Consider the following 13,849-nt stretch of genomic DNA (forward strand, 5'->3'; position numbering starts at 1 on the left):
AGAGAGAGAGAGTTCAACGTGTTGATTGTTGTCCAGGTCAGCGCGGTTGCTTACTAGCGCCATCTAGAGTTGAAGTCGTGGAAAACACTGTACAAGAGGTGAACGTTCCCTTGTGATTATTGTAAATTGTACAACACCAAACAATTCAGTTTACATTTGTGAGTAAGAAACAAATGCCCTGTGCCAGCCAAAATGCGCATGCTAAACATTTGGAAGAAACAATGTTTGTCCTGTATCATTTACTCTCACACACACTCACACTCAAGTTACCACGGCTGAACTAACCACTTCCATCTGTAAGCTCTTCATTTATACAGTCACCACGCATGCCAGACAAAATGGCTTCCACATGGCAATCAGACAGAACAACAACAACTGCAGGGAGAGAAAGAGATTTAGCCAACAAAACCCAGCACAGCCAAGAGAAACCACCAGTCAGACAAAACAAAACAAGACAAGATACAAGACAAACCTTGTCCTCAGCACATCCTGACTGAATACAAACCATTAGAAACTATTTGTTCAAATAACCAGCAGAAAATAAATTAATGAGGAAAGACAAAAGCCTTTTTTATATTACTGTGAGCTTAATTTGACCTACTACATTGTACATCTGGTAGAACTAATATCTATTGAAGGAACAGATGACCTCATAGTATAATTATTTTATTATTTTCACAAAGTTGTCTGGAAATCTATATGCTGTTCATTTTTTGTTCATGGAACACAAAGGAGTTTTTCTTCTTCTTCAGTCCTTGAAAAAAAAAAAAAATCAAAATACAATTTCTGCTTGTGTTTTTCAATCAGTTGTACGGAAGCTAGCAGGCTAATTGGCTAATGGTAGGCTATGTCATCTCTGAGATAAAAGAAAAACAGAATTATAATTTTTTTCATTAATAGTTTCCATTATATAAGATATGCCTAATATCATATAAAGGATAACATGAAAGATTTTCAAACCAAAAAGAACACATAAGGCTTCTTGTGTTAAGTATTCTGACTTCAAATGCTAGATTTGCATAAACAAAACTAACATTAAAAGTCACTTCATTAAATTTAAGATGTCATTTGATCATTTGTCCCCTCCTCTGCAGTTTAGAAATCTTAATTATGATTGTGTTTAGATTCTCACCTCATGTGCCGCTGTTTATATCATCAATGCAAAAGCAACATTGATTCTCCTTTGCAACAAACATGATAAGCCAGTTTCAAACAAAATAACAGCATAGATACAGTAGGCTTGAACTGACATGGGTATAAATGTCAGAAATTAGGTAATCTATTCCTGCAAATAATACGTTTTCAAATAATGACATTAATAATGATCGTTTTAATTTGTCTTTATTATGCAAGTATGGTCCATACTCATACAGCAGCAGCAACGACACACTGGGAAGAAAATACTTTGAAGAAACAGCATCCGTACATGAAATTAGAGCCAGTAATCACACACACTCACACTAACACAAACTAAGGTCACTTCTCTGAATAGAAGACTGTACGTTTCACATACGACAGCGGCACACCTTTTGTTGTCGAGAAGAAAGTCACAGACATACACTCATCATCTAGGCTGTATTCTCATGTAAAGACTGACACAACATTAAACATGTAAATGAATCCTTTGGCCCATTCAGAGATACTGTACTGTGTATTTCCAGTGAGACTGGATGATAGAAATTACTCTATCTCTCATTTTCCATCAGCGTTCTGTATGACCTCTCTCTCCTCTGCTGCACAGTACATTGGTAAACATCGCTCTCCTCTCCTCCTCTCCTCCACTCTTCATCTTTTTGTTTTTCCATTTTTTCTCTGTTCCCTCTTTACTGGGCAGCCGAGGCCTCGGTTTTCCCCCCAGTAGTCACCAGCTGTATGAGGCTGCCTGAGGCTGGCCGGCCTGACCCAGTGGCCCAGCTGTAGAAGGTTCTGGAGAGACAGAAAGAGAGAGGGGGATTGAGAGACAGGTGTAAAATGATGGTGGCGGAGAGAGAGCTAGATAATGAGAACACAGATGGGAGGAGGGAGACGGAGAGAGAGGAAAATAAGAACCGAACGACAAGCCTTGTCTACTCTGGAACATTCGGGAGAAACTGAAGATGTTTTAGTCCACTGTAAGCAACCGAAGTGAGAATACACATTAATTACCTCGAACTCAAAGACTATTTATTCTCCTGTTTCACTCATGTGGGTCTCTAATCCATCAGGGTTTGCTGTGGCTCCTCTGGGATTATGGAGTTGCATCAAATCCTCGTCCTAATCTGTGCTGACTGGCAGAAGAGATTTGGCCAGACTGGCCACATCCGAGCGAAGCACAGAGATGCGCTAAAAAAGTACAATCGCTCACAGTGCTAAACCTCTAAACAGGTAGAATCATTCTGAGTGGCATTTGTGTTAATATCAATTCCGCTGAATATAAATGCATGCGCTTCTCTAAGAGGTCTGTTCTTGGGTTGATGCTTGACATTATTCACTTAAATTCGGATGTAATTCAATCATTCATGTTTGCTTCTAAGAGGCTTTTACAGTTGCCTGTGGCTTTTTTGGTTAATATTACTGAATCAAATCAAACGTAACATTTGAAGATGCTTTTTAAGACCCGATTTAAAACATTTTGATGATCCGAAAGTCAGATTTTCTGTTGAACGCAAATCTGGGATAGCGATAATTCTAACATGAGACCTATGTGAAATAATTAATAACAATGGATTTTGGATTAATGTATATTTCATAATATTCAGATCATCCCCAAATAGCATCCTGCAGACATCAGGTGTCTTTTGAAAGAACATTACTGCCCTCTACAGTTGAGAAATTGCAACTTTCTGATTAATCCAATTGTTGAGACTTCTATTTTCTTTTTAATAGGTCAAACCTGCGGTTTATGATATTATCAGCACAATGAAATATGCTCAGTTGACATAGGAAACATGCACTCACTCTGCAATGTATTCCAGCGGTGTCCAGCTCCCAAAATCTGCGTCAGGCATGAATTTCCTGTTCATTGGTGTATCCAAGGTAACCCTGGAGGATGATGTCATAATGTTGTTATCTCAGTGGAAGATGAGACCGTGGAACAGAGCCTGAGGCAACAGCTTAGACTAATATGGCCTTTTGAAAAAACTCACACCCCACATGTTCAGTTAATGCGAACAGACAGCAGTCAAATGTGTACCACGCAGGTCACTAACAGTACAAATGACTGCAGAGGCAATTCTTTAATATATTACATATCTACAACACAGATTAATGAATACAAAAATATAGGTCTCAAAACTGACCCTATTTCCTTCCTTCCTGCACATTTCTGGTGTTATTGAGAACATTTTGTTATTTCAAAGAAAAAAAAAAAGAAAAAGAAAAAAAATGCCCTGGATCTTAAGTTTTAAACCTTTTTTATGGTTAAATCTCCTGTTTCTTTGTGTAATGTGTCATGTTATGGAAGTGAAGTGAGGTACAAATGCCTGTTTCTGTTGACGTTCATGTACCAATAACGCTGGTTAATAATAACACTGACTGTTCAAACTTTTAGAGAACGTTTTTTTTTTACTTTTATTGTAAAACAGTGACAGTAAAGACATTTATAATATAAAAAAATATTAAGGTTTTGAGTATTTTGAACTGTGAAAAGAATCCTAGACAGCTATGATAGATTGACAGATGTTCTTACGGAAGAATGGCCACAGCTCCAGCTCCAGATGGAAGGCCGCTGTTCTCGCCAGCCAGACTCTTACAGAGCTGATGGACTGCAGCCTTGGCCATACCGTACCCAACCATACCTGCATCCAGAGAGAAGCATAAAGAAGTGAATGGAGCACAGAGCCCTCTTCACAGGTTGAGTGCTGCAGCTCCTGCTCCATAAAGCAGACTATGGGACACAATGCATGCGCTCACAGCACTTGAGAGCGTGCCAACTACACAATCTGCCTAACAATGTCTCACAGGCAACAGCTGTTGCTTTGAGGTTTGGTCAATAATCATTTGGTTGGATGCCTCAAGCAAAGAATAAAATGGATTTTGCAATACAAAATAAGCTAATTGAATTTGATTCCACCCACACAGTCAGAGTATATTTTCTCACAAGTGAAGCTCTGTATGCAGAAATACTAATTTATTTAGAAATTACTTTTGATTTTCCAATGTACTTTGATACTTAAACTCAAACTTTATACAGGGCGCCTACACAGAAATCTTTGAGGAACAGCAAAAAATTTTTTTTTATTGTAAGGCTCAATGAGAGGGTGAAGAGTTAACTATTATTTAAAATTTTTCCTCACTCTCTATACCAGTGGCATTTTACGTTTTGATGTAAAATAAATTTATTTTTACTTATTGTTAGAACTATTTACGTAGGATTCTAGACAGTGGATGGGGGAAAGAAAACTGTAAAATGAAGGGATAAATCCTCATACAAACACATTTTGTATTATGTTTTCTATTCTTTCTGCAATAAAATAACGAAAATTATTTTTGGTATTACACTATAATCAAACCACAGGGGAAACAATTAATTAATTAATGATACAATCCCTTTTAAATACTAAAGATAAACAAATAGTTTAACTTCATGATGGGGTTTTATTGGGAATACTCCGGATATTTTGAAAGTAATGTTTGTTTAAAATGTGCTTGTCTTTCCAGCTCCCCCTCTCTAGATGTTTGTTGGCTTGGCATCTGGAATATATAACCAGCATGTTTGATGTAATAAAGGAGTAAATGCTACTTTTTTCAAAATCTATTTTTCAGGCTCAAACCCAAAACGCATGATAGCTGTTCCAAAAAACACCCGTTAAACCCACAGAGCCAATAAGAAAGAGGGGTGGAGAAGCTCCATATTTTTTTTCTTTTTAATATTCTTTAAAACATGAGAATCCAGTGTTTTTTGATCGTTCCAGCCATACTGCATGACCCCTCATGACTGAGTGAACTTTGTGGGCCACAATTTTAATCACATGCTCCATTCCTCAGGATTTGGCTTAACATCTCTTTGGTATGTCTGATTTCCAGACTGAACTTGCAAACCAGGACTTTGCAACTATCTCGGCTCAGCGCAGATTTATGCTTTATAATATACTGTGCATTTTATATGGTATAATATATATTTATTTAAGTTAAATGCATGGTTAAAACTTAGATTATAACAAAAAATAAATTAATCTTAAAATAATTTATAATGCAACATTACATATTCTGAGGGTTTTGGTGGGATATATGAATTTATTATTATTAACAATTTCCCATTTTTATTTAGAATGTGTTTTACTACTAGGATGTTGTTTCTTTTAATTCTTTATTGTATGTAATTGTAGTTTTCGTTTTTGCATGTTTTTGCTTTGTAATTAAATGTTTTTTTTGACAAAATTCCAAATTACAATATATGAACAGGAAATGCAACATTACTTAATTACTCAGTTATCTACTTAACCATATTTATCATAACAGCTGTCTTACCTCCCCGTCATCAGAGTACCAGTTTTCAGCTTGTGGTGTGACTAGCACATGATACTGATCATGTACGGCTGTAAGAGCTGACAGCCCTATCAGAAACGTTCACCAGAGCTTGCTCCTGTCTCTTTGAACAAGATACATCAAACACTCCAACTAGAGGTTCCCTTCATTTAATATCAAAGCAGCGTACCTCGCTGCAGGGCATTTCCTGTCTAAATCAGTTCTGTGTGGGTAAGGAATACAAAGTCCTAAACACAGTCCACATGTGTTCCCGTCTCCAAAAAACCTGCTGACTCATTCGCTCCCTCCCTGGCCCCTCAGCCAATGAGAGCAGTCTGCTGATGCTGGAGGTTTTGAATTGGCTGGAGGCGACCTCTGTTGTGTGCTTTATTGAGTTTTGTCACTAAAGACATAATGACATGATTCGAACATTTCACATCTGAGGCTATGAAAAGATTTGGGATCTGAGGCAATACATGAAACTAATCAAGTGCAATGGAAGTGACAGCCAATTCAAAAGTATATACACTTTCAACAGTAGTGGAAAAAGCTTTGTTGTTATAAATGAACACTATTACTGTCTATACCCACCTAAGGGAAAAACTCATGACTAAAGTATTTTCCTAGTACATAAAATCAGTTAGCCGCTCTGGGGGTATAAATGCACCTTCACACAAGTAACATTCAATTTGAAGAGTCTTCAGGTAAACCTGTGCTGAAAATACATTTACAGTGTGTTTTCCAGTAGACAGCACATCTCAGGAGAATAGGGATGGATGCTTCTACTGTACCTGGAGTGCCTTCTAGTGAGGCCTTTGCACCAGAGAGGGTCAGCAGGCCTCCTGGCTTCAGATGGAGCGATGCAAGATGACTAGAAATGGTAGAGGTCCAGACACTCTGTTTCCACATCATATCAGAGTTCTTATACAAGTCTAAAATGAGTCAGAGAGAGGAAAAGTTTATATTATTCCAGTAAAACCAACAATATTAACTAATCGAAATATACTATTAAAAAAATAACCTAGGAGAGAAAATGCATCCCAAATACTGTATGCAGCAGACATGTAGGTCTCACTAAATGGATTATAAATGTATCTTTATTAGCTTCCCTTGAGTAAAGTGGAATATCAAATAAGCAGGCAATCTATAAAAAATGACACCCTCTTACTTTGATATTCATAAAATTTGACAAATCTATAAATGTAATACATTTTTTTGTTTGTTTTTTTAGCTAAATTGATAATGCTTTCAGCTACCAATAATAAGAGTGCTGTACTCTCAGATCTCTTCAACACATTTTACCATGTTCAACAGAAAAAAAAGAAAAAAAATACAAATACAAATAATTTCAATTAAAAAATACGTTTAAAATTACAAAAAGAAAGTCTGCAAACTCTGTCTGGGGTGTCAAATAGGTTCACATACCTTTTGAGCTACAGTTTCCTCCGGCCCATCCTCCTGCTACACAAACAATGGCGTCGACCTTGTGTTCCCCCAGCAGTTTGGCTACATGCGATGTCACCTGCATCAAATCACTTTATTGATAAGACGATATTCTACTAGGCTCTGTTTAAATAGTAATTAGTTACAGCTTACTGAAAACAACAGTGCAATTGCAAACCTAATAATGCAAAATAGACTCTACACACGACAAGGCCAATTTGGACCCTCAGTTCACTCTTGTCATTTTGAAAGGGGATGTTCAGAAACCCCTAGGGTCATGATCCAGAGTTAAATAATGAGGTGATAGAATGCTGCAGCAAGTTGTTTTGAAACTGACAACCAATCATAATCTGTCTCAGTAAATACCTCATGAAATATTTATGTGCTTATTAAAGTAACAGATAAATTCATGCCATGACCAATGAATACAAAAGCAGAGCAAGTGTTATAAGAGGAGTGATGAGGAAGGTTAATAATGACCCAGGGTTAACAATTTCAAGTGTGAAAGCATAATAGTGGTACATTATTAAAAGACGAGAGACACAATGCTGTGGCATAAGGAGGACAATTTCGATAGGTGCCATATTACTGAGACTATTATTAACAGCATCTAAAGTCAATGGCAGACACAATAAGGCCAATAATGAGAAAAGATTGCTTCTCCAGAACAATGGGGATGTGATGGCAAGACGGGAAATTACTTTGGCAGTGTAAATGGAAAGTAATTGACAACCAGACAGCAATTTAATAAGCCCTTTGTGCTGACAGACACACGGCGTGGTGACGTCAGGGCTTTGGCTCCACCCACCTGAGCGGCTTGATCGGTGAACGATTCGCAGAGCTTCACCAGGACGTTTGCGTCCGCTTCTTCGTTCGCTACGATGTCAATACTGGCAACCCACTTTAACATAAGAGAAACACGTTTTAGCTATGCTTCAAGTTATAAATACATGCAATTGAAATAAACCTGCAAGTATAATAATGCGAAAGCAAAGTCCAGTCGCAGTCGCATCAACAGGTGTCAGTTTCCACACACTCGGCAACTCACGGTGACTCGGCTTCTACAAAATCATAATAAAGACGCGTTTCTACTCACCCAGCCTTTTGACTTAAAATAATGCACACATGCCGAGCCGAGAGCTCCTTTTCCTCCGTAAACAAGGACACGGTTCGCAGCTGCCATGGCTTTTCTCCGCTGTGAGACGCTCCAGCAAAGATGATGAGTATACTCTCAGCGCAGAGAGAGAGAGAGAGAGAGAGAGAGAGAGAGAGAGAGAAAGAAAGAGGGTGGGATACACACTCGATTGTGTAGCAGCTTATGATTGGTTCAATCCGGCATTCCGCCCTAAACTCTACAGAAAATGAAAGCCAATTTGAGAAAAGATGAAGCTTAATCAGGCCTCAACAATTATAACGAAAAGTTAAGTAAAAAAAAAAAAAAAAAAGCTTTTGCTGATTCACATCACCTCGCATTAGAAACACCCTGTAGTCTACCTACTAAGGTCCTACTTGTCACACTTTTGATTCCCATGAATTTTTTGTCTTATCTTTTGAACACTTCACCATTATTACCCAGAAGAACAAATTCACTTCCCTCATCCTGACACCTGAAAAAAAAAAAAAAAAAAAAAAAAATAAATAAAAAATAGCCTAAAACATAGCTATATTAAAGGGGTCATATGATGCTATTTCAATTGTTCCTTTCTCTTTGGAGTGTTACCGGCGCCATGTCATGGAGACCCCAGCCGTTCCTCACTCTAGCCGCCGGTTGCCACTCACTCAGTCATTATATGTGTCCCCATGAATGCAACAAATGACTCGTTTGTAATGAGTTTTATTGTTTTTGTCCTGTTGCGCTGGTGTTCTGACCAGGACACGAATCACAGTATGGTGAGGGGCGTAACATTTCCATCACACACTTGGCATTCGGCCAATCACGATGCACTGGATAGCTGGCCAATCAGAGCACACCTCGCTTTTCAGACCGATGAGCTTTTTAAAAATCAATGACAGCCTAAAAAGCATAAACACATTTAATTACACCAAATACACAAAATAATGTTCTTTTTAGCAATATCATATGACCCCTTTAATTTATTACAAAATAACAATAATAATAAAATAAAATTATATCACTACAATATCTACAAACCGAAAGCAACATTATTGCCCTTTAAGCATGAAGATAATAAAGTACAAAGTTCTCTCATCTCCTTTGCCAAGTCATGGTGATGTAACTTCAGCAAGCCTTTCTGTAGGCTACAAGAGCAAAATCACAACTGGGGAGAAAATTAAAAAAAAGATAGGATCAGAAGGCCCTTTATTTAGCATTCAGTTAGTTTCAGTTACTTTTATAACAAATAAAAGAGTGAAATGGATGGGGGTGTCAAAGTACCTGAAGAACAATGAACAAGACATGGCAACCGTAATCTAATTCACAAATCCAGTAATGTAAAGCTTCATGCACTTGCATTTAATACAAAGCTGTTACTTTTTTCCTTGTTAAAGCTGAATATATCTATTTTTTACCACAAGAGAGCAGCATGCTCCTGTGAAGAACCAGAGACGGTGTGAAAACACGTCCCATGTGCTCCTGAGCAGGGCCGTCACAAGCGGGAGATAGGTGGGAGTGAGAATGGGTATCAAGAGATGATTTCTAATGATATGTCGCATAGTATGTTGTGCAGTTTTATCTAATAAGCATACTATAAGCACATTACGCATTGCAGCCTTAAGTTATGTGTCAGAGATCACAAGTCTAATTATAAATGCTTTTAAAGATGGATGTTATGCATCTTCTAGAGAGAACATCAGCAGCATATTGACATTGGATGGCTTTTGGGTTTCATATTCAAACGCTCGGGTCTCAACAGGCAGCGGAGCAGAGTTATTAACCCCAAAGGGAAGCCTCTCTGTTTGAACCTATGCTCTTTCTACATTCAGTATTCTCCAAAGAGTTTCTTCAGGCTCTGCAGGTCCCCGGAGTGATTGATGAATACATTAGGAGAATACATCATGTTTTTGAGAATGACAATAACAACAGTATACTGGAAACATTGAATATCACTGCAACAGCTATAATGGTTCATGCTTTGCAAAAAAAAAAAAAAAAAAAAAAAAAAACTCAAATTTTTGTGCAGTTTTTAATTATATTTGGAATACATGAAATGTAAATGAGATAAAGAAGACTTATAATTAAATTGTCAGAATATAATTAAGAGCAATTAGAAACATACAGGATATCCACTTAAGCCTGCTATGAAGTCAAAATGCCTGTAAAACAGCTAGAAATAAATTCCTAAATGAAATTATTATTATTTTGTGTGGCCGCAGTAGTGATTTCTATTGTGGCAGAAAACCATCTAAGCTCATGGCCAGAATTTTTATGAGTGAAATATTATGAAGAAAAGCCATGGGAGTGGATTTGCTTGTCTTTTATCATATCTGTGGCCATCTTCATTTGTCTTATTGCATTAACGGGCTCATTGCTTGCCGTCATGGCTGATAATAAGATGTCATGGCTGACAGTCATGCCACTGTGGGCCTCACGATTATGAAATTTGATGAATTCAATCTAGCCAGGACGCCCGCTGAAAATACATTTTCTAATCAAAAGGCTGTGTAGATTTTGACAAATATTCTACCCATCAAATCTCGTATTTAAAGTTTTGTTTATATAACAATATATACAATGCACTCAGATAATATTCAGACCATTTATCTTTTCAGTGTTTCTGTCATGCAGCCATATGCTATTTTTTCCATATTAATCTAAAAGCTGCAACAAAACAATGTGTGTAAGAATACTTAATACTTTCTAAATGTACTGTAACTTCACTAGCATCACACACACACGCACGCACGCACGCACGCACACACACACACACACACACACACACACACACACACACCCACGCACGCACGCACACACACACACATAAGTGAGTTTTAAGTGACCTTGAAAAGTACAACAGTAAGTCTCTTTGAAAACATGAAAATACACATACAAAGTAAACCTCAAATCTAAAAAAATAAAACCTGGTCAGTCTTCATAGTACATATTGTTCTGTGCAGTTCTTATCTTTTTAAAGTAGTGAGTGGGGTTTGAGGAGTGTCTGGCCTTAGACTTTGTCTGAAGATTTACAGTACAAGGGTCTCTTCTGAAGCGCATTTGTAAAAATAGCTTTAATGAGTGAAGTCAGAAAACAAATCACATCACGACCACAATCACACTCCTCCTCTCTATTCTTCTTGAACCTTTAATTGACACACCACGGCACTGGAGCAAAACAGACTTTAACAAGCAAAACATTTCAGCAGACTTTCATGTGGCGGGCATAATCGACAGCCTACATGAGGAGCACTCCATGGTACGCACAAGGTTGCAGGATTACAATGAACTCAATGACTTGAAGACCAGAATCTCTCGCTGTGTGCATCTTAATGGGCCATGAAAGAAAAGAAGAGGGATACAATAAAAACAAGATATTTGTCCTCTGCTGCATCTTATGAGAAATGCTGGCCTGCTGCACGCCTGCTGTCTTCTATGTGTTAAAAGCACAGACCCTCAAAGAACATCTGCCGCTCGAGTAAACAGTGAAAAGATTATGAACTTTACACTTGATTCACTTTCGTACATTTGAAATGTATCTAATGCAGTGGATCCCAGTTCTGGAATTGGAAACCGCTGGTCTATTGGAGTGATGATTAGCAATCTATAGAAGTTAATGGCCTCATAAAATCCAAAGTGGAGTTTTGTGTCTTCTCTATTAGATTTGTGTAGAAACTAAACTATACTGGCATACTTCAATTCATGATCTTTAATTCATGATTTTCAATTTATGATTTTCTAAATGGTCCATACCACTGAAAGTGACAGAACATTATATCCTCCTATCTGAGATTGTCCTTGCTGAACACCTCCCTTAATCTCACGCAGATAGAGTGTTCATTAAATTCATAAGCGTCATGGAAGAGGTTGGTCAAACGAGGGCGGAGGTTTGACTGATTTAATGAGTCTGCTGGCCAACGGTGAGATGAGTTACAGAGAGTCTGAACCTGAGCTGATTCATTTAGTGCCCACCGTCACTCATTTTAATGGAGAATTAAATTAAACTGACAGACAATAGGCATCACACTGGGAGAGCTGTTTTATGATAATTTTCTCCTTCTCACAGGATGCCAAACGCTGCAAGGGTAATAATAATAGGCTATTAATAATAAAATAAAACAAAAAAGTTGTTAATATAAAAAAAATATATTCTAAACATACATAATATAAAGCTATATATAATTAATATTTAAAAATATGCAAATTTATGACTCCTTGAAAAAAAAAAACTCCTTGGACATTCCAAATGAACTGTATAATTTTCTCCCTCTTTCACTGGATGACAACTGTTGTAAGTGTAAATATGTATATACATGTAATAGATATTAATATGATTTAACTGAAGTTTAGTACTTCCTACACTAAGCATGAGCAACAGTAATCACGATTTAGCCCAAGCAGGTGATCATTGCTGTAGCATGCAGCACTAACAAGATGCAGCTGTGACATTTCTGTGAAACAGGCTTGCCTACGGCATCTCCACCCAGGCCAGCGAGTTGAGCACAGAGCGAGATGAATCTGGGAAGCAATTATGGATGACATTCTCTGATGTTTGCTTGGTGCACACCTCTGAAGGTGGCTCGTCCCTGGAGAAAGGTTAGAAAGCTGCTCAAACGTACTCCATCGCTGCTTATATATATTTGCTGTTGTGGATGCCACTGACCTTGATCATAAACTACTGTCAGATAGTACACTGAGTGTTCATTACTTTTCTACTGCCTATGGTGTCATTGAGGCTCAATTTCAGTTAGTAAACAAGATATATGGTAAATATCAACCATAATTACCCAGCCATAACTTTCTCTTCATCAGACACATAGCTGTCCTGCCAGTGCTCCTGCTCCACTGGAGCTGCACTGACCAGATCAAGGGCTTCAAACTCCAGCTTCTTCAGTTCTTTCATCCTGAAAGCACAGAACCATCTCTCTACTTCAGCTGACCTGAACTAAGTATAGAGCTTTGAGTGTCTGTGATGGACAGATGAAGGGACCTGCCTTGCTTCTCTCAAATAATCTTTTAGGCTTGAAAGTTTTTCTGCAGCACGTGCAGTAGTCATGTGTTTTTTTTGTTTTTTGTTGATAACACACGGATTTTGTGCTAAAATATTATGAGAAAAAAAGAAAGGAAGAAATAAAATTTTGTCATTATTTGTGTTCCACAAAATACACACTAAATATTTTTTTTTGACTTCGTTAACACTGTATGGATTCTTCTTCTTAACAACACCACCACCAACAACAGTACATTTCTATTTAAAGTTATTATAATTCCAGACGAAAGGTTAAATATTTTAAAGGTGCTGCAAGCAATTCATTTCAGAATCTCTCACCACAAATAAATTGTCCCTTCTGCTTGATACATCAATATTGAAAGCACTGATACTGTACTTCAAGACCTATTTTCTAATTACACTTTCAGCTTTTCATGCTCTTCTCTGTGTCAATGCTAATAAGACATGTATCCTATATCATTTAGCAGGAAACAGTGGAGAAAAATCAATTTTAAATGATCTATCAAGGTCAGGAGGACAACACAGATGTCTGGACTAAAAATGGAGTGCTTACTAACAGTTGTATTGCAATATCCACACACACACGCACGCGCACACACACACACACGCACGCACGCACGCACGCACGCACGCACACACACACACACACACACACACACACACACACACACACACACACACACAGCTAAAACACTAATATATTGGTAATGTGTTTGTGAAAGCGAATGTTGTGTTACCAAACTAGCATCTGTTGGCAACACACATGGCTGGTTTTCTGTTAGTAGCTCAGTTCCAGCACAAACATTTATTAAAGATTTAAAAGCTCTTTTGGAGCAATT

The 13,849-nt window shown here is 37.7% G+C and overlaps 1 protein-coding gene across 1 annotated transcript; it reads right to left on the reverse strand.

Annotated features, from left to right (window-relative positions):
• Nucleotides 1–1,325: 1,325 nt before the first annotated feature.
• LOC127971166 (dihydropteridine reductase) lies at nt 1,326–8,143 on the reverse strand. Its single transcript, XM_052574007.1, has 7 exons — nt 7,985–8,143; nt 7,697–7,789; nt 6,871–6,967; nt 6,237–6,377; nt 3,668–3,776; nt 2,938–3,021; nt 1,326–1,926 (listed from the first exon to the last, which is right to left on the reverse strand). Exons 1-7 carry the CDS (start codon nt 8,069–8,071, stop codon nt 1,824–1,826), a joined length of 714 nt encoding a protein of 237 aa, XP_052429967.1. The 5' UTR covers nt 8,072–8,143; the 3' UTR covers nt 1,326–1,823.
• Between the last annotated feature and the right edge of the window lie 5,706 nt (nt 8,144–13,849).

Source organism: Carassius gibelio, chromosome B14 (assembly GCF_023724105.1).
Source record: "Carassius gibelio isolate Cgi1373 ecotype wild population from Czech Republic chromosome B14, carGib1.2-hapl.c, whole genome shotgun sequence".
Classification (NCBI taxonomy): domain Eukaryota; kingdom Metazoa; phylum Chordata; class Actinopteri; order Cypriniformes; family Cyprinidae; genus Carassius; species Carassius gibelio.